The 22,749-nt window shown below is 35.2% G+C and overlaps 1 protein-coding gene across 3 annotated transcripts in view; it reads right to left on the reverse strand.

Annotated features, from left to right (window-relative positions):
- Positions 1 to 22,749, reverse strand: part of COP1 (COP1 E3 ubiquitin ligase) — a 95,714-nt gene that overhangs the window by 28,349 nt on the left and 44,616 nt on the right. For all 3 annotated transcript variants that reach the window (XM_084865206.1, XM_084865205.1, XM_084865207.1), the window contains exons 10-15: positions 19,137 to 19,251; positions 15,469 to 15,604; positions 9,132 to 9,275; positions 5,172 to 5,280; positions 4,729 to 4,810; positions 3,322 to 3,438 (exon numbers count right to left, since the gene is read on the reverse strand). In XM_084865206.1, the coding sequence (XP_084721332.1) occupies positions 3,322 to 3,438; positions 4,729 to 4,810; positions 5,172 to 5,280; positions 9,132 to 9,275; positions 15,469 to 15,604; positions 19,137 to 19,251 (703 nt within the window). The remainder of the gene's footprint in view (positions 1 to 3,321; positions 3,439 to 4,728; positions 4,811 to 5,171; positions 5,281 to 9,131; positions 9,276 to 15,468; positions 15,605 to 19,136; positions 19,252 to 22,749) is intronic.

The following is a 22,749-nucleotide window of genomic DNA, read 5'->3' on the forward strand; positions in this document are numbered from 1 at the left end:
CTCCACTGGAAACTGCTGTATACTAGTAAAAGACAAGGCATATTTATAAACATAACACATTGAAAATGCTTCCCATTACTTAGATAAGATAGGAAAATATAGTTAAAGTCACCCTGAGCAATTAATTACATATCTACCTTACTCAAGTTTCTCCATGTTAACTCTACATCGTGAATTAAATTAGGTGTCATAATCCTTAAACTAAACACCAGGTTTTCAACCTGAAAGAATCTAATTATATATCGGTGACAGAAATGTTGGGAGAACAAGGAGGAGAATGGAAGGTAGTCCATAAACTGACTTTCGAGGTCTAAAATATTCTAAATTTGTGTGTGTTTTGTATAGTGTAGATGTTCACTTTTAGAATGCATTCTGATTTAAAATCATATATATTTCTACGTAAAGAAAAATACTTATTGGCCTCCTCCTCAAGAAATGCTATGTATGCAGAAACCGGTTTGGCTCAGTGGTAGAGCGTTGGTCTGCGGACTGAAAGGTCCCAGGTTCGATTCCGGTCGGGGGCATGTACGTTGGTTGCGGGCACATCCCGGGTAGGGGTGTGCAGGAGGCAGCTGGTCGATGTTTCTCTCTCATCGACGTTTCTAGCTCTCTATCTCTCTCCCTTCCTCTCTGTAAAAAATCAATAAAATATATTAATAAAAGAAAAGAAATGCTATTTATTTATGGAAAGACACCTGTAAAACTATTAACAGTAGTACCTTTGAGAAGGTAGTTTAATAATGTTTGATCAAGGGGAATTTAAACTTTGTAACAAATGAAAGTTGAGAATGAGGACATAATCTTATACTATTTGTTTAATTAAATATAAACAATTTCAAGTGTAGATAATATTTTAAGCCACAAATGTAAGATAGCCCAGATAGCTTTACTGAGAATCAGGAAGAACCTTTAAAAAAATTATTTTGACTGGATATGTTAAAAAATAAACAACATGAGTAACATATAAGGAATACTGAAGCTGATCAAGAAAGGCCTAGAACAGAAAGCAATATAATCTGTATTTATTCTTTAGGCAATGAGAAGCTTCCAAAGTGTTCAAGTAAGGGAAATTAATAAATCCTCCCAAACCCTTAAAAGGTTTTGTTTTTCTTTTGAAGACTAAGAATCATCAAATGTCAAATCACAACTACAAAGTATGGAAAATGGGAAAATAAATGGTGCTTATGTATATGACCTGATTAGTGAAAATAACAGAGTTCACAGTAACCAAAGCTAAAAATGTTTACTAATAACACAGTTAAATAGAATATTTCAAAATTCCTGTTTATTTGTTCTTGGAACATTATTTTGTCCCAGTGAATATACTGTTAACATAAATGCCACTTCTGAAACAGAGTAATACTAATTTTATCTTTGACTTATATCACTAATTTGGGGAGGGGAGAACTATTATTATTGTTTCAAAGGAAATAACCTTAAAAACACCCATATTTCCTCTCTGTTATACTAATTACAATTTTAAAAATTATAAGATGCTTCAAGTTAGCATGCAAGCAACTCTAATATTTTATTAAAGCCACAGATTGCAAGTGGTTCTATTTACTTTAGTCTTACAATGCTCTCCCAAATTGGCTTGAGAGAAGATAAACTGGAGGAAAAATAGTTTTCTATCTTATTTTACACAATAAGAATAGGTCCTTGCCAGGCTGATGTGCCTCAGTGGTTGAGTGTCAACCTATGAACCAGGAGGTCACAGAGTTCAATTCCCTGTTGTGCACATGATTGGATTGCAGGCTCCATCCCCAGTAGTCGGTGTGCAGGAGGCAGCTAATCAATGATTCTCTCTCATTATTGATGTTTGTCTCTCTCTTCCTCTCCCTTACTCTCTGAAATCAATAAAAAAATTTTTTTAAATGTCCTCATTAAACAAATAACAGCCCTGACCGGTTTGGCTCAGTGGATAGAGCATTGGCCTGCAGATTTAAAGGTCCCAGGTTCGATTCCGGTCAAGGGCTTGTATCTTGGTTACAGGCACATCCCTAGTAGGGGGTGTGCAAGAGGCAGGTGATTGATGTTTCTCTCTCATCGATGTTTCTAACTCTCTATCCCTCTCTCTCTTCCTCTCTTTAAAAATTGAACAAAATACATTTTTTTTAAAAAAAGAAAACTTATTTGAAGAAATAATGACAGGAAACTTCCCCCACCTGGTGAAAGAAATATACTTATAAGTCCAGGAAGCATACAGAACCCCAAACAAAAGGAACCCAAAGAGGAAAACATCAAGACACATCATAATTAAAATGCCAAAAGCAAAAGACAAAGAGAGAATATTACAAGGAGCAAGAGAAAAACAGTTATCTACAAGGGAGCACCCATACAATTGTCAGCTGATTTCTCAACAGAAACTATGCAGACCAGAAGGGAATGGCAAGAAATATTCAAAGTGAAGAATAGCAAGAACCTACAACCAAGATTACTCTACCCACCAAAGCTATCATTCAGAATTGAAGGTCAGGTAAAGAGCTTCACAGATAAGAAAAAGCTAAAGGAGTTCATCACTGCCAAACCAGTATTATATGAAATGCTGAAAGGTATTCTTTAAGAAGAGAAAGAAGAAGAAAAAGGTAAAGATAAAAATTATGGACAACAAATACATATCTATCAACAAGTGAATCTAAAAATCAAGTGAATAAAAACTCTGATGAACAGAATAATCTGGTAAATATAATAGAATCAGGCATAGAAAGCAAGTGGACTGACAATCCTTGGGAAAAATGAGGTGAGGGGGGTACAGGAAGAGAATGGACAAAAACCATACACCTTTGGATGAGGACAGTGCGGGGAGAGGGGTAAGGACATGGGGTGGGGTAGGAACTGGGTAGAGGGGAGCTATGGGGGGGGAAATGGAACAACTGTAACAATCTGAACAATAAAGATTAAAAAAAAAAACTTTAGCAAAACATTCTTTGCTATTATTAAGATAAACATTTTTAAGAGTATTTACTATGTTAGCAAGCACTCCAAGATACAAGACTTTAAGTGTTTTATTCACTGTGCCTATATAGGTAATTTGTGCATAGTAGACACTCAATAAGTAACTGTTGAACTAATTAACTGGTTTTCTATATGAAAAAAAATCAATATATAATATACAACATAACTGAATGGTTTAAACATTATTATGAAGGTACAACAACAAATGAGTAATGATGGCTTAATGCATATGTCTAATTTAGAGTTTAACAATGAAAACACAATTTAAACCTATAAAGAAAGTTTCTCATTTTTAAAATGCCCTTTTATCTTAGACATGATACTTAACCAACATTAAAAGAAGACAAATCAGCTTGTAGTTCTTACCTGCACAGCCGAAAGCCAAATGGTATCTAGAAGAGGGGCTAAATTTAACACAGCACACATTAGCCTTTGCCTCAATGCTTGCCACTGAATTGTCTAGGTTGGTAGACCACAACTTCACTAAGAATAAAGGAAAATAAAAACAAAAAATATATACATAATCATTAGCAAATGCTTCTGTAACATAGAAACAACTGTGTGTGTTTTTAGTTAATCTAAAGTAGTTTGATTTACTAGGACCAAAAATTTTAAACAACTTAAGAATAGTATATTTAAACGAAGAGAGTTTAGTTTCATAGTTAGAAAACAAATAGATATTCAATGTAAAGTAAGTGATAACATGACTAAGTTCATAACTAAGTTCATTCTAGTGATATATACTGAGATTTGTAATGATGGGGAGAAAAAAAGAAAGCTGACTGATCAGAGCAAGTCAGATATGAAAGCACAAGCAGAAAGGTGAGCAGTTGTCTTTGAGGTACCATAGCAACCACCTTGTTATTTTTAAACAAAAATGTCTTGTAGACACCAGAATACATACACAAAATATATTTTCAGGATATAGATCACAATCCTGGTTGCATAATAGAATTAATAACAAACATTAACAATAACAGAAATAAAACCTTCCCATTCATCTTTTGATTGGTCTCAATGTCCCATCCAGGACGGACAATACCCAGATAAGGTAGGTCCATGTATTAGTGTTTTTTAAAAAGCTCTCTGGGTGATTACTATGTACATTTGGGGTTGAAAACCTGTATTAAGAATGAAGGCATAGTAAAACTTTAGAATATTTTTAGGAATACTAATACAGTAATTTATAAACAGAAATTTAAAAAAAGTAAAAATGGTCCCAACAACTACCACTTTTAGAAATTACATGTAGGAAAAAAGGGGGAAAAAACACACAAAGAAATTAAGGCTTCTAACTCTAAGATAATATAACTGTTAATATGATTTTATAAATCTAATAGGAAGAAAGACCAGGCCAAACAGGACAGTATGAATAACAACAACAACAAAAAGATTAATATACAAGAAAAAATAGCAATGGTCAATTAAATTGGCAAAAAGAGATGTAGAATTTTTGCCTTGAAACATGATTAACTGTACTCAAATATTTTAGCACACACTGGAAATTTAATATAATTCTGAATGCAAAGATGTCTAAATGTGTCAGAAAAAAAAATATGTCACCATGTGGCATGTATCCAGAAAATATAATAATGAAGATGTAGTATATCCCTTTTTCTTTCAATCCAAAAGAGATATAGATTTCTGGAGTTCAGTTATTTTTGGAACAATCAGTAATCATAAGATTGCTATAAATTTCAATAAATATCTGTATTTCTGATAGTAAAAGGAATAAAGGGGGTGGAAGGGAAAGAAAGGTGATTCAAATAGTACCTTTTGCATCATCAGAACCTGAAGCCAAGAGTTTAGGATCCATCAAATTAAAGTCAACACTCCAACACCTCTTCTCATGCTCCTGGATGTAGAAGGAAGACAAAGTAGTCTCAGACAGAATATAAATCTTAAAATAAATACAGCAAAAACAACAATAACAAACTTGTTAACAATTTATTGCTACTGTGGGAGGGAGAGAGAACAGGCTATGAAAACAAAAGAGATGCAAAGTAGTTCCCAAACTTTTTATATATAATATACATTTACTAAAATGTGATACATTCTACAAATGCAAAAGTCTAAAAAAATGCTTTTAAAAGCATGATTTAGTATTACATAGGTATAAAAAATACTAAATAGTGCCTTTAAATTAGAAGCATATGAAGCATTATAATTATTAAGTCAAAATTTGGTTATCAAGACAAATTAGTATTGTTAATTACCTGATAGACCTTTGACCTCTGTCCTGTGAATCCATCCCATAGGATGACGGTGCCTTCATAATCACTGCTTGCTAACAGGTTCTTATGGTAACTACTCCAACTGATACAGCTGAAAAAAAGCAATATATTTAAGCTGTACTTTATGTAAAAGTAATTAACAATAGAGATAAAAGATTTGATATGTCCAGAAAGATTAGAACCCTTTTGAAATGTTCTACATAAATTCACCATCACTTCTCTGCTCATAACACATATGGGAAAGAAAGATATCAAGTATTTCCCATATTTTTCTATTGAAACTACCAAGTCATGACCCATACAACTTTGCAGTCTTATCACTAGCTGAAAGATGAATATGAACCTAAAGCTGCCACTGGCCATCTTGGATACTTGAGAAAGTATGCATATGGGTGAAGATAATAGAGGCCAAGGGGGCACAAAGCATAAAGAATAGCAAAAATGTAATCAGATTGTTTAGGTCCCCGAATCCAGTTATGCCAAATCATAAAAGCAACTAAACTAGTTTAAATTAAGTTTCAGTTTATATCTAAAAAAAAAAAAAAAAAAAAAATTCTAAATCAACATAATCTTGTGGATGAAAATCCAATCAAAAGCATTTAACAATGAGAATTAAACTTTTAACATTTATGTTTCCTGCTATTCTCAGTCACTCCAAAATTGAAAATGCAACATCTAAAAATGTGTATTTTTGGTGAGACACAGATGTGAATCATGCATAGAGTAATAAAGCAAATAGTATATTAAGGAAGAAGCCACTTTGAAAGCAATTAGTCTAAATGACTTCTAAGCATATGAACATAATAAAGTCTTTTGCTCTCTACAAGTTTCATTCATGCTAAATCTCAGAGATTGGAAGAATTAATTTGCATGTTTAAATATACTTACTGAATTTCTGAGTGAAATTACATGGAACAGTTAAGAGTTAAATTTGATTCAGATAGACCTGAGCTCAAATTCCAGATCTGCCATTGACTAGCTGTGGCTTTGGGTAATTTACTTCACTTTCACTATTGCCATGCTCCAAATTGTTTTTAGGCATGCTTACATGTTGATTCTTTCAGTCCCAAGCCCATGGCACCCTGTCTTGAAAAGCATCCTCCATTTACTCCAAGGTACCAAAAGATCTGCCATATTTTTAAGTGTCAAGAAAGGGTAAATTCTCAATTCCACATTTTCAATAGTCACATTTAATATAAATTCTTGAGATGGGCCAAGTATTGTACTGAGTGCATTATGTGCATTTATTTAAAGTACAATCTAGCCGAAACCGGTTTGGCTCAGTGGTAGAGCGTCGGTCAGCGGACCGAAAGGTCCCAGGTTCGATTCCGGTCAAGGGCATGTATGTTGGTTGCGGGCACATCCCCGGTGGGGGGTGTGCAAGAGGCAGCTGGTCGATGTTTCTCTCTCATCGACGTTTCTAGCTCTCTATCTTTCCCTTCCTCTCTGTAAAATATCAATAAAATATATTTTTTTAAAAATAAAATAAAGTACAATCTAGCCGAAACCGGTTTGGCTCAGTTGATAGAGCGTCGGTCTGCGGACTGAAAGGTCCCAGGTTCGATTCTGGTCAAGGGCATGTACATTGGTTGCGGGCACATCCCCAGAAGGGGGTGTGCAGGAGGCAGCTGGTTGATGATTCTCTCTCATTGACATTTCTAGCTCTCTATCCCTCTTCCATCCTCTCTGTGGAAAATCAATAAAATGTATTTTTTTTAAAATAAATAAAATAAAGTACAATCTAATAAAATAGGTATTACTCTTTGTTCTCCATGTTATAAATGAAGAACATGAAATGGTTAAGAGCACAGATTCTAGAACCAAACTACCTGTTTGAATCCTGGTACTTTCAAACCCTAACTGTGTAATTTGAAGCAAGTTTATTAACTTTTCTGTGATTCACCCTCCTTGTATATATATAATAGGGCAATAAAGGTAAGTATCTCGTTGGTCTGCTAAGACAAAGCACTTAAGACAATGACTGCCATGTAAGAAGAATTCGATAAAATTATGTCTTACTCATGTTGGACTTGGACAAAAAGTATAATGGATTCTCAGTAAATGCCACTGAAAATGAGCAGGCTCACAAATTATGCGTCTACCATTTTTATGAATGAATTAGGAAACAAAAAATAAAGCTATCCTATCTAATAAAAAGGAAATATGCAAATTAACCACCACTCTGCTATACCCACAGGCCACATCCACCAGCCAATCAGGAGTGAGTATGCAAATTAACCCAACCAAGATGGCTGTAGCCACAGAGCAAGCAGGAGGGAGGCTTGGGTTTCCCCAGCAATGGAGGAAGCCAAGCTTTCCGCACATCCTGGCCAGCCCAGGCCTCTACTTAAGGCTACAAAGTTTCATTATAGAAGATAAATAAATCCCAACAGAAGTGGCTGCCACCAGGGAGCGAGCAGAAGGCTTGGCTCTGCTCCAGACTACAAAGTTTCAATTGTACAAGATAAATAAATCCCAGATACCAGGGCTTACGCTTGGGTCGCCAGGGGGCATAGCTGCTGGCAAACTACCACAGGCCCCTCGCCCAGGCCTCCCCCCACCCTGATCCCGGACACCCTTCAGGGCAAACAAGTTGGCCCCCACCCATGCCCCAGGCCTCTATCCTATCTAATAAAAGAGTAATATGCAGATTGACCATCACTCTAACACACAAGATGGTTGCCTTGATGTGGTCGAAGATCCTGCCCCCATGTGAACACAAGATGGCCGCCACAAGATGGCCAGCAGGGAGGGCAGTTAGGATGGACCAGGTCTGCAAAGGAGGACAGTTGGAGGCAATCAAGCCTGCAGGGCAGGGTAGTTAGAGGTGACCAGGCTGGCAGAGGAGGGAAGTTGGGGGCAAACAGGCTGCAGGGGAGCAGTTAGACATCAATCAGGCTGGCAGGGGAGTGGTTAGGGGGTGATCAGGCTGGCAGGCAGAAGTGGTTAGGGGCAATTAGGAAGGTAGGCAGGCGAGCAGTTAGGAGCCATTAGTCCTGAATTGTGAGTGCGATGTCTAACTGCCCATGTGGGATTGGGCCTAAACAGGCAGTCAGGCATCCCTCGAAGGATCCCAGATTGGAGAGGGTGCAGGCTGAGCTGAAGAACAACCTCCCCCCACACCCCACACGAATTTTGTGCACCGGCCTCTAGTAATTATATAAAGACTGTAATACTTGCTATATAATTAACACTATTAAACATACACATACTATATATGTCATTCATTCAAATAAAAAAAGGTACAAGGATGACTGGGAAATGTTCAAAGTTCTAAATAATTTATTATTAGATGATTTCCTTATATCATACCCCTTTAAGCCAGTGCCCATGAAACCAGCTTAGGAAGCTTATTTTTAAAATGCAGATTCCAGGACTCCTATAAATTTTTGAGTTGCAAATCAGAAATTGTGCCTAGTTCCTCAATTTTGAACAGTATCCCAAGTTTGAATACTGCTAAAAATGCAGTATTTTACCATACTCATTATGAACTCTAACCCCTAATACAGGAAACTTAAATATTATGTTCTTAATGAAAAGAAACAGAATGTTCTTATGAAAAGAATTCTTAAAACTATAAAACATTATAATATTTAGAAATGTGTATGCTAGGGGAAAAATTCCTGATTTTCAGATATATTCATAAGCTAAAGTAATCCTTTATTCAATACCTCATGAAAGGCCATCTACAACAAAGATCTTTACTTAATTAAGTGAAAGAAAAATAGCTTTCATTTGACAAACTGAAAAGCAATAACTATTGAGGGAAAGCAACCAATATCTATTAAGAAAGATATTCTGATGTATCCTCTGTAGGCAATTATAGGGTTCACTATGAATAAGTAAGGAGTTTCCTAGAAAAGCAAAAAACAAATTCATTCTTATTATAGATATCAACTGTTACATATAAACTGCAATAAGACAAGAAAATAATGTAGATACCTGATTTTGGAATTGCAGGTCATTTCATTTTCAGGGTAATGAATATCCACCGCATCCTGAATGACTGTGCCATATTCATAGACTTTAATCTTCTTTGTAACCCCAGCAATTGCAAAATAGTCACAATCCCGGTCAAATTCAATACTGAAGGGGGGGGGGGGGGCAAAACATATATATATGTGGTCAGTAAGACTATCTATACTTGTGACATTTACAATGACAACTGTTCATAATTTAGTTTATTCCATTTCTGAAATGATTCTGTCTACAATGATAAGAGATCTACTTGAAAGGCCCTCAGACTGTCCCAGGCCCTATGTCCAGATTAAATCATGACCAAGACATCAAATTACAAGTGGTGATGAAATGCACATAGCTACACAATTCTGTTTAGAGATGGTTCTTTTGTTAGTAGAAACTTGGGACTACTTTTTCATTTGTTTTAGTAACCATAATACAACCTACCCAACTGTCAAGGCTAATAAAATTATGCTATAAAAGTAGTGAGGAAAGTTTAAATGGTTTGCAACATTAAAAAATTAGTAAAAAGAAAATCATCAATTAATATTTTCTGTAAGTTCTAGTTATTCTTCTTCCTACCATTTTGTGGAGAAGATAGAATCTCATACTATTTAATTTCAGTTTAATAAATAAATTAGTATACCAGAGGAATTACTGAAGCAGTTACGGGAGGGGTGGTGATAAAGGGATAAAATACACATAAAAGTTGAATCATTAAATTATCATTATAGGCCAGCCATCTTGACCAGTGGTTCAGCAGCAACCTGTGAACCAGGTCGTCACGGTTCGATTCCCAGTCAGGGCACATGCCTGGGTTGTAGGCTCATGTCATGCAGGAGACAGCCGACTAATGATTCTCATCATTGATGTTTCTCTTTCTCTTTCCCATTCCCCTCCTCTCTGAAATCAATAAAATATCTCTATAAAAATAAACCCACAAAACAAACAAACAAAAATCCTCCCAACAAAGTCCCGGATCAGATGGCTTCAGTGGTAGATTCTACCAAACATTCAAAGAAGAAATAATACCAATCCTTCTCAAATTCTTCAAAAAATTAGAATAGAAGGGAACTCTCCCAAATTTTTCCAAACTCATTTTATGAGGCCAGCATTACTCGATACCAAAACCAAACAAGGATGCCATAAGATGAATGAGATGAAGCTGATCGGTGCAGATTGATAGTGGATGGTGAACCTCAATAAAAATGACTGCATAACAGATGTCCAAAAGGACATCCAACATAGTGGCTTTCCTACCAGAATTATGGCATAATCCCAGTATCAGAGGCACTGCGCCCTGGCAAAGGAGTTGGTGTTAGGCCAACTTCTTCCCCTAATATAAGAGCTGATGAACTGGCTGTCTGACTACAAGATAAAGCACAAGTTCAAGGCTCTCTGGATATATGTACCATTTATTAGTTGTGTGACACCAGACAGGGCTCTTAATAGCTTTTTTAGTTTGTATTTCATCCGGCAAAATGTGGGTGGTGATATAACTTCATTATTGAAGGACTTTATTTTCCTCCTAGGGTGAGTGGGTGGTCCAACAAAGATAATGTGACAGTACTTCATCAACTTAAATCCTTCTGCAAATACAGTATTGAGTTTTTAGTCATTGCAGGACTGCTCCAGGACACTCTTTGTCCTTCCCTTTTAAGGGACACCTTGAGTCAAACTTCCTCCTGGTTGGATAATCAGGTGGAACAGTGTTTGCCAACCTTTCGGACCTCACGGTCCCACCAGTAGTCTGTAGATCACAGGTTAGCGACCACTGCTCCAAATGCTTCCCTAAACCAGTGGTTGCCAACCTTTTGGACCTCACCTTGGACCACTGGTTGGCAACCACTGAGATGGAGGACTTGAGACTTGAATTGATCTTCACAGGCTTTGACACTTACAGGAAGGCAATAGGGTAAGTGGAAGAGCAGGCTTCCCTGAGGTCAAGGAAGCCTCTCTGAAAGGAGGTAAAATGGGTTCTGAATGGTTTAAAAAATGCAATCTGGAAGTAACAGTCTTATTTAAAACCAGAGGAATATCACTTGGATTTACCAAATATATCAACAGGTATGTGAATAGTGGGAAAGAGAGAGGATTAGTCATTTTATGATTACCTGTGATATTCTTTCACATAACTGTTAATGGTTTAGTTAATAAATTAGTAAAAGCTTTGCTAAACTAATGATGAGATAAATAAGGAAAATAAGTACAAATTAAAAATATTTCCCATAAAAACATGTTGAGATTCTCACTTTTCATTATAGTTTTAAATTCTTAATTTTATAAAAATTTTAAAGGAATTTCATTAAATGCTATTGACTACATCACAATTCAGCAAATGTTCCCTCCAATAAAACAGGACTATGTAACAATGCAATAGATTTATTTGTGCAACCACCTCAACTGGACTGCTATCTCAGCTACTGTCCTATGGATTCTAATGCAACATAACTATATCAATGACAACTATTCAACTATCCCTATTCATTCTATATCCACAACCTCATGCCACTGAAGAAAAAAATGTTACTGTGTCTGGCAAAAGAGAGTTATTGAGGTTAAAATCCTATTCTTAACTTAAGAAGTTTAGGTATAGCTCAGACTTCATGGGAGAATCCATTATATTATCTCTAAGTACTTTTCCTACACCTATAAACATACATGGCTAATAAGTCAACAGCATTCTAACGTTGTACCAGTAAAAGTTAATGTACCCTTTCAAACTATAGCTCTTAAAAAAAAAAAAAAAAGTTTAAATGCTATCTTATCAAAACAATTGTCCAAAGACAATGCAGGAAGAAAACTGACATAAAAATAAAATTGCTACCTGTCAAAAGAATTGATTTGATGATATAAGTCTATTATTTCTTCTGTCCCTACCCCATTACACAAGACAGCTCTTTCTTTTTCCTACAAAGATTAATTATCTACATTTGCTCATTCTTTACTCTTATACTAAAAATTAACTTTTTAAATCCACTGCTATTATTTTCTTACACTCTGGTTATGTTTTGTTCTTAATATACTGGGATATAAAGGACCTGTATAGAATATCCTTTTTATATTCTGGGATATCAAGGTTCTTTATAGTTTAAATCAGTAAGGTTTTCATAGGATTACTGACCAAAATTTATAAAGAATACTATTATTTCTAGTCAATCTTGATTAAAAGAGAATACAAACAGCTGCCTTTTTAAAATATGCAAGTACTTCCACATAATTGAAACTCGATATTCAAGTACTGTTCTTTTAAACAGAGTCATTTGTTCCCAATCTTGGACAGATTTAAGCATGTCTGTACCCAAACATAAACATAATTAGGATCTAAAATAGATCATGAAATAATTCAAGTGAACAATGTAGTTTTTAGAGAGTTTTACAGAGCTTAACCAAAATAGACGATTTCTTACTTCACAATATAATATTTCAACTGCTTTAATTATGAAATGTAAACAAAAATAAACAATGATTGGTTTGGCTAAAACATAAACAAAGTAAAAGGTAAACAAATTAACTGAAACATACCTGCTTGTGCAATTAAATTCAAGAGAATTATAAGAAAACTTGCTTGTTATATAAAATTCATTTCTGCTATCCACTATCACCAGTAATTCTTAAAACAGGTGGTTTATGAAAGTTCATTGCAATGATAAATTCAATTTTGTAAAATGTTTTAAATTTCAAAATATACAAACATATTTTTCTTGAAAAATAATATTAATGGAGACTAATTTTAACCATGGAAATAAATTGTAACTTTCTTTCACACTTGAAATATGTCAACTGGTTGTTTTTTTAAAGTGATGTGTTTAAAACAGTTATAAAATGTAATTCAGATGTAGGAAACTGATTTTATTCTTTGTCAAAAGGGCCATCAGTCAAGTGAGTAAGCAACAAGGCCAGAGATCACACAAGACAGCTGATTAATGCACACTTCCAGTACAGTGTGGCACAAAGCAATACAAAGATGTCAATTTTCCAAGAAGGGAATTTTGTTCCCACAGTTTGTCATATTTTTTAGAATTATAAGATATGAACAAACAAGGCAGTTTCATAACCCTGAACACTAGCATCCATTTTCTTCTTATGGATTTACTAATGTCTGATGAAATTCTATTTTAAAAATTTGAGAAAACGTAAGAAAAACGTTAAATCTCTAAACTATAAGTGGAGTGTATAGTAATTTTAAACATAACAATCTAGGTATGTAAAATTCAAACCAGATTCAAGAACCTAGAGCCTTTGCTACTATGTAGTCAAAGTTTAAATTATGCTTTAAAGCCATTCCTCTCTGGTAGCTACTCAATACCTAATTTAAGGAAAAGGACAAAAGTGACATTACTGCTATGTATAAGATGAGCTATCTATGAACTGCAATGTAAGCACTAATTTCCATACCTGTCTACTGTTTAATTAGCTGAGATATTGTCAAAATAAACAAATGCTGCCACCTTGTGGATTTATGAGTGTGGTATTAATTAACTGAAAATTACCTATAAGGAAAGAAAAAATGTAAAAGCAAAGTTTCTGGTTCAGCCTTTTCTCTCAGTGTGATTCTCACTGCAATAACTGACCAAGCATAGATATATTTCTTACAATTGTACAGTAAGAATAATTTCTTCTACAACATAATGAAATATACCAAATTCAACGTCATCTCTAACATGCCTTAACACTTTTCCCAAAAGAAATTTATTTTTTAAATCCTCAACTGAGGATATGTGTGTATTAATTTTTAAAGAGAGAGAGAGAGGGAGAAACATCGATGTGAGAGAAATAATCAATTGGTTGCTCCTGTATGTGTCCTGATCGGGGATCAAACCAATAACCTAGGTACATACGTGCCTTGACTGGAAATTGAACCCGAGACCTTTTGATGTACAGGACCAATGCTCCAACTAACTGAGCCACCCAGCCAGGGCCCAAAAGAAATTCAGTAAAGGTCCTATTTTGAAAGGAATTAAAATCCTTTAAAACACACTTATTACCAATAATGCATTTGAATGTGAGAAATTAGGGAAAGCAAAAAAATTATTTCTTCTATGAAAGCTTCCAAGTCCCTTCAATTATTTAGATACTATCTCCCTTTGTTGTTACTAACTAGTCTTCATCTCCTAATAAAGCTTGAATATTGAAAATTTTTCTTTAAAAAATATTGCCTAATTATACTTGTATGGGATACTTAGTCAACATCAGAGAGACAAAAAGTAGAATATGATGGTTGTCAGGACTGGAGAATGGTGAGAATGAGGAGTTATTTTTTCAGTGGGCTCCGACTTTGTTTTACATGTCAAGTATTAAGGAGATGGATGGTAGTGACAGCATATTATTAGGAATGTATTTAATATCACTGAATAGTAACTTGTTAAGATGGCAAATTTTGTGTTATGTGTATTTACCATAATAAAAATATTTTGGAGAAAAAAAGGCATCACATCAAAATCTGTGGCATGCAGCCAATACAGTGCTAGTAGGAAACTTTGTAATACAAATTATCTACAATAAAGAAGAAACCAAAAGATAAGGGCAAATTAAAACTAAAGAAAGCAAAAAAGGCAATGAAGAGTATAAATCAATGAAATAGAGAATAGACAAATAGAGAATATTAATAAATCAAGAGCTGGCTCCGAAGAAGATAAATAAAATTAAACTTCTAAACCAGACTACTAAGTGGGCGGTGAGGTAGGGAGTAGGGGAGACAAATTTTCAATACCAGGAATGAGAAAGTGAGCATCTTTATAGAATTTAAAGATATTAAAAGGATAATAAAGGAATATTATAAACACTTCTTCACAAAACAAATTGAACAACCTAAGTGAAATGGAAAAATTCCTTAAAAGATAAACTAAAAATATCCTCAATCAAGAAGAAATGATATTTGGCTCTACCTATATTAAAAATTAAATTTGTATTTAAAAGTTTTCCCCCAGAGAAAACTCGAGGCCAAGATTGCTTCACTGGAGAATTCTCAAATATATGGAAGAAATAATACCAATTCTTTACAAAGGTGTACAGAAAACTTAAGAAGAGGAAGCACTTATGAGAACAGCATACCTTCTCATCAAACCAGTCAAGGATATTACAAGAACACAACTGCAACCCTACGAGGTGAATACTATTAATCATTTCATTCTTGAGATGAAGAGACTGAGGGATAAAGAGATTGAAAACTGGCCTAAGACCAAAGAACTAAAAATTGGCAGACAACTGACTTCAGAACACTAAAGCCTTAACCATAACACCATAATTGCTTATCAAATTCAATTAATTTCTAGATAATCTTGCAAAAGGAAATAGTGGAGTGCTGCCCAGTACTTACCTAGAGACTATGCTGGAACCATTATAGAGATCACTAGCATATGACAGGGTAGCCAAAGGTCGTACTGAATTATATCGAGTAAACTTGGACAAACATTCCTGAAATTCATCCAACTGGCTCGCTGTTCGACTGTCATCTATATAAAGAAAACAAAATAAAACAAAAGAACTGCAACATCCAAGAGCAATAGCCACAAATTAAGAATAATATTTTAAAAACCGCAATTCTTCCCAATCTTGAGATGAAGAGACTAAGAACTAAAGAGATTGAAAACTTAGCTGATCTTTCAACTTTAATAACCCTTTAAAGACTTAAAACTAACTTAGCCAATTCATTAATAATCTACATTAAAAGGGTCCAATTTGTAGTGTTTCTATTCTAAAAACAGCAAAAGGAACAAATTAGCATGAAATATCATAATGTTATTGAGATAAAGCTCCTGCTACACAAAAATTATTCTCAGGAAATTTAACAAATTATAAGTAAAACATGGGTTATTGAAAAAAATCAACTGTACTACAAATTGGTTTGGAGGTACAGTTAATTGATTCTAAAAAAAAAAAATCAATTATCATAAAGTGGCTTGGATGTAACAGTTAATTAGTTCTTTTCATATATAATCCTATTATTGTGAATGATGTAATAAATACTGGGAAGGCAGTTACTTTACTCATTTAAAATTTGTTTTAATGCTAATCTATTTTTTCTCATATTACATCAATCCCTAAGTACATAAAATTTACAAGTATTCATGACTGTATATTCTGCCCAGCAGACATGGCTCAGTGTTGATCACTGACCTATAAACTAGGAGGTCCTGGTCAGGGCACATGCCTGGGTTGTGGGCTTGATCCCCAGTGTGTGTGTGCAGGAGGCAGCCCATCAATGATCCCTCTCTTAGTCTTCCTTCCTCTCCGAAATTAATAAAGAGAATGTGTATTCTGTTGAAGACCATAATCCTTTTCTAGGGTTGTTAAACTTCTGGCCATCATGACATCATTCATTACATTAATATCTACGTTCAACAAAAGTAATAAAGTACTAAAAATAGTTACTACTATATATAAAAGTATAGGAATTAAATTTTACTTATGTGGTTATAAAAAGGTAGGATTCTATTTGCTTGTTTGATTTATGAACATCCATACATATCAGCTAGCATATCACCTCTCCTGTCTTAATTACAGATTATTTTGTAAAAGTGTATCTATTCAGTGTCTCTTTTCTCTCTTCTAAAGCTTTATAATTTACCTCCTCTTTCAATTAAAACTGAGAACCAAGGCATTGATTTCTTAATCTTCATCTTTCATTTTCATAGGTGAAAATAAAAAGTGGAAAGGGGATGTGGGGTGGATTCTCATTTAAAAATATATAAAAGAACAACCAAACTTTTAGGAAACCTAGAAGGAAGTTCATATTGAGCAATATTAGTGTACTCAATGTGCACATCTGACAAGATAAGCTTGAGATTCCTAAAAACTAAGGACAATGTGTATTAGGTTCACAAAAATAAAAATCTAATCTTCCTCTTTACCTTCACTTATCATTCTATCATCCCCAAATTAATTAAATTGGTTTGTGATTTACCTTTACCATCCTATAGCAGGCCTGTGCTGCTAATTAGTTAAAAAATTATTAATGGCAATAGCCTAGCCCAATCTTTCTGATCTCTTTTTTTAATGTCTAACACTTGCCATCTGAAAGGGCTAACACGAACCTTCCTTCTGTCAATCAGAATGTAAGTCTCAGAATGCTTTTAAATTAACAGCTTCCTGTTGCAATTTATAGACTACTTAGAGGCCCGGTGCAGAAAATTCATGCTCGCACGGGGGTGGGAGGGAGGTGTTCCTCAGCCCAGCCTGCACCCTCTCCAATCTTGAACTCCTTGAGGGATGTCTGACTGCCGGTTTAGTCAGACATCCCTCTCATAATCTGGGACTGCTGGTTCCTAACTGCCTCTTCCTGCCAGTCTGATTGCTCCCTAACCACTCCCCTGCAGGCCTGATTAATGCCTAACTGGTCCCCTGCCAGCCTGATCACCCCTTACTGTCCTCCTCTGCAGGCCTGGTCACCCCCAACTACCCTCTCCTGCTGGCCTGGTCACCCCACACAGCCTGATGTTTGGTCGTTACTGTTACTGTGACAGTATCCCAGACAATTTGCATATTCCTCTATTATTAGTATTGATACTATTAGTATAGATTACAGAGGCTCCATAAGGGACTTGAGCCGAAACAGGTTTGGCTCAGTGGATGGAGCATCGGCCTGCAGACTGAAAGGTCCCAGGTTTGATTCCAGTCAAGGGCACATCCTTGGTTGCGGGCACATCCCCAGTAGGATGTGTGCAGGAAGCAGCTGATTGATGATTCTCTCTCACCAATGTTTCTAACTCTCTACCCTTCTCTCTTCCTCTCTGAAAAATCAATAAAAAATATTTTTAAAAGAAAAGAAAAAATAAGGGACTTGATTTCCTGGCAAGAAAATGAAAGCTTTTCATCTGTTTATTAATTTATTTTTTAATATATTTTATTGATTTTTTTTGCCCCCCTCCCTCCCTCCCACATGTTTATTAATTATTGATTTTTAATTTCAAACACACTTATCAATAAAGCTTGATGTAATGTGCCAATTATAATACAAACATGCCAATTCAAGAGAATACCAAGGCCAAATTTTTTAACAACTAATAAAATAGCAGACATTTGTATCCTTAGTGGCTCTCAATTTGAGCAGATGTACTACTAATGACATGAATTAACTGAGCATCCCACTTATCACCAATCACTGTAAATTATATACATCACTTAAAAATGAAAAGCAAAACAAAACAAAAACCTGTAGGATTGGCATTAATGGTCTAACTTAATTGGTGAGCAAGGATGCCAAGAAAAGCTAAAGATCAGAGAGCTAACAGCAATAAAAATATCATATTCTATCACATCCATATCTTTGCATAAGTTATTTCCTCTATTTTGAACATGTTTTTGCTTACCTTTTTAAGTTAATTAATACTAACCTTAACTAAATACAACTCTTCAGAAATCCTTACAGCAATTATTCCCTCTAATGTTTTCCCACTACCAAAGCTAGGAGAGATTCTTCTCTCTTCTCATAATACCCTTTGCATATTTATATAACATACATTATCCCATACAATTTACTTGCTGCATTCTCCCACTATGTTTATACTACTCCTGGACAATAAAAACCAGTTCTTTCATATTTTCCTTCTTAGCACAGAAGACAGTATTTAGAATTTAATAAATGTTGGATAATAGAAGGCAAATGAATGGAACTTACTTTTGCTATCTACATACACATGGTTGTGTTTTTTTAAACTTTATATAGTTCACTATGTAAAGGTTAAAAATTCTAAACACAGAAAGAGAACAAAACTAGCTATGGGAATGCAATGTTATCCGAGATCTCTAAGAACCTTTACAACACTCTGATAGCCTATGTCAAAAATACACACATTTGCTTTATAAATAGGTCTTTCCATAAATCCAGCATAGGAAATTAAAGATGGATCTGAAATTTAAATTTGAGGTATTTTATTGAAATGATCATGTATTAAATTATGGAATGTGTGGTCACTGGGATGTATAAACATAAAATATATAATTAAAAATAAAAGTTTAAAAAATAATGAAGTCCTGAATGTGTACCTGAGATACGAGACATCCTTGTAGAAAAGTAACATTGCTCTAAGTCTTCAAAATGAGCAGTGAGTCGTTTTCGTCTTGAAGCTAAAGTGCTGTTATACCAAGGCTGTTTCTTTGTCTAAGATGTTAACAAGAAAAGACACTTATAACTAAGGGAAAAAAATGTCCTTTCTGCACAGAATAACTAATTTCAAAAGTTCATCACATTAAAATAAATTACAAATGATAAAAAGCCATAGTTCTTACACATTTTCTAATTTTTTACTTAATGTGAAAATATGGTTTCTTAAGGTGAAAATATAGGTTCTCAATTTTATAAAAATACTAGAGGTCCGATGCGCAAGAGTAGGCCTTCCTTCCCCGGCTGCTGGCACTGGCTTCCCTCTGGCCTGGGCTTTCCTTGAAGTCCTAGCTTCACCTGGAAGGTTGTCCGGAGGGATGTCTGATCTAATTAGCATATTATGCTTTTATTATTATACAAGATGAGAAGCTTCTATCAGTTCTCCAAATTAAACAAAGATAAAATCCATCATAACTGCCATTCTAAAATTTAGAATTTTACGAATTTTAAAATGTACTTTTCCATCATCCCTATATTGTAGCCTTTAACCTTTTGAATAACAGGAGCAGTGCATGACTGTACAGAATATGTATTTAAGTTAAAATTGAATATGAGTATGGGACAGTAATATGTAGGCACTAAATAGTTTGACATATACTTTAGAAAATCAGGATAACTAAGTCATATATATGGGGGTGGGGAGAGCACGCTAGCAAGAGAGAGAAGCATATATATATAGGTAGGTAGGTAGGTAGGTAGGTAGATAGATATAGACAAAGACAACAAACCTGAAATATATTGGCATATACTAGTAATTCCTATAAAAAATACAGTTGACCCTTGAACTGCACAGGTTCACTTAAATGTGGGCCATTGTAAATGTATTTTCTCTTTCTTACAATTTTTGTAGAACATTTTTTTTCTAGCTTACTTTATTATAAGAATATAGTATATAATATCCTATATAATAAAAGCCTAATATAATATGCTAAGTGTCTGGTCATCTATTCAACCAATCAAAATGCAATATGCTAATGATATGTTAATGCTGTCCAACTGCTCACTATGATATGTACTGACCACCAAGGGGCAGATGTCCCAACCAGTAAGTTAGCTTGCTGCGGGGGTGTGGCCAATCAGGACTGAGTGAGACTGGCTGGACATGCCCTGGAGCCCTCCTGCAGTCCCTCCCCAGCTGGCCAACCTTCCTGCGTCCCTCCTTGGCCCCGATTGTGCACCAGTGGTGTCCCTCGGCCTGGCCTGCACCCTCTCAAAATTCAGGATCCTCTCAGTGGATGTCAGAGAGCCAGTTTTGGCCCACTGATGCACGAATTTGTGCTCCAGGCCTCTATTATATAATAATATAAAATGCGTGATCACCCACATTGTTTAAGGGTCAACTGTTTATAATATTACCTACTCCTTGTTAACTGAAAGGATAAGACAATTCTTCCACAGAAGTTATTATCGATTATGCTTGAGGCAAAGAAACAGATACAGAGATAAGGTACATAATGAGACCTTGAGAGATGACACAAGTTCACCTATAACTATGCCACAACTGCAAATGTATTAAGAAATATTAAGGCATTATTATAAACAAAATACTAAAATGAATCCCTGCTCAAACCAGATGGTAAGTAACAATCATATTTTAAAGCAGTGCTTGAATCAGTCGTTCATTTTACATACATTTATTTCTATGGTTTTTGTTTTTGCTTTTAAGGACATCTTTGTATGTCTCTTAGTGCACAGGTGTGAGAGTTTTCTAGATTTTATACCTAGGAGAGGAAGTGAGGGTCATTTGGTATACACATATGTTTAATTTGTGTCTGCTTTTATCACACTGTTCTGATTACTTGTAGCTTTGTAATATAAAAGTTTGAAATTAGAAAATGTGACGCCTCCAGTTTTATTGTTCTTTGGCTATTTTACTTTATCTCATTTGGAACTTTCATCAAAAATAGGAGCCCGGCCTGTGTGGCTCAGTGGCTGAGGGTCAACTTATGAACCAGGAAGATTTGATTTTTGGTCGGGGCATATGCCTAGGGTTTGGCTCAACCCCCAGTGTGGTACATGTGGGGAGAGCCCATCAGTGATCTTCCCCTTTGCCACTAATCTTCACCACAGGCTAAACTCTTAATTATCTTTCAATTCGCTTTTAAATTTATTTTGTGCTCCTTTGGCTATAGCTGTCTTAGAATACATTAAAAAACTTATTGGACGAATGCTATCATAATTATTATTCCTCTGAATCATTCATACTATCAATTAATTAAAGTCAGTTGGTCACTCTGCAAACCCTTAAAATATTTTTGAGATTTTTTTTTTTTTTATGGAATTGCACTAAATTAATAGTAGTTATGATAACTGGTATATTCAAATAGTTCTATAATTTTTAAAATCTATTTCTTTTCTTTTCTTTAAAATTATACATTTCATTAAGATTGGACTTTTATTACAATCAGTATTAAATTATTTTAATCTGCTCGATATAATAACAGTCAACTTCAATTATATATGAAAACATTTTACTGAGGCCCAGCTGGTGTTGCTCAGTGGTTCAGCATCAATCCATGAACCAGGAAGTCATGGTTCCATTCCTGGTCAAGGCACATGACTGTGCTGCAGGCTCGATCTAATATGGGACATGCAGGAGTCAGCCAAACAATGATTCTCTCGCACCATGGATGTTTCTCTCTCCTCTTCTCCCTTCATCTCTCTGAAGTCAATAAAAACATTAAAAACAAAACAAAACAAAAAAACGTTTTACTGTATTTGAGCTCTTTTTGTATTTCTCTCTCTGTATTTACCATCTTAAACCTTTCCCAGCTTCTTGAGTTGAATGCCTAGTTCATCCTTTCATTCATTAAAAAAAAAAAAAGAATTCATTTAATGATGTAAATTTATGAGGACAATTCTGATCACATTTCATAAAGTTTGTAGTCAGTATTTTCACTAGTACTATTTTTGTAACTGTTTGTAGCAGCATCTAAAACTACTCTTTTGACACAAAGGCATTTAGGGAAGTATTTCATTTACTCTCTTCCAGGTTGTCTGTCTCTGTCTGAATATTTGGGGTTCTAATATAGAGAATGTAGTCAATCCATTTTTCTAAATGCTCCAGGAATATTATCAATATACTAGAGGCTCAGTGCATGAAATCTGTGCACTTTGGGGGGGGGGGGGGGTAAGAAGGTGTCCCTCAGCCCAACCTGAGCTCTTTTGCAGTCTGTGAGCCCTCAGGAGAACAGGCCTAAGACAGCAGTTGGACATCCTTAGTGCTGCCATGGAGGCGAGAAAGGCTCCTGCCACCGCCACTGCACTCACCAGCCATGAGCCAGGCTTTTGGCTGAGCAGTGCCCCCCTGTGGGAGCACACTGACCACTGGGGGGCAGCTCTTACATTGAGCATCTGACTCCTGGTGGTCAACTTGCGTCATAGCGACCAGTCGTTCTGACGTTCGTTCAATTTGCGTATTAGCCCTTTTTTATATAGGACTAGAGGCCTGGTGCACAAAATTCATGCAGGGGAGGAGGGTGTCCCTCAGCCCAG

Source organism: Pipistrellus hanaki, assembly GCF_964339955.1.
Source record: "Pipistrellus hanaki genome assembly, chromosome: 18".
NCBI lineage: Eukaryota > Metazoa > Chordata > Mammalia > Chiroptera > Vespertilionidae > Pipistrellus > Pipistrellus hanaki.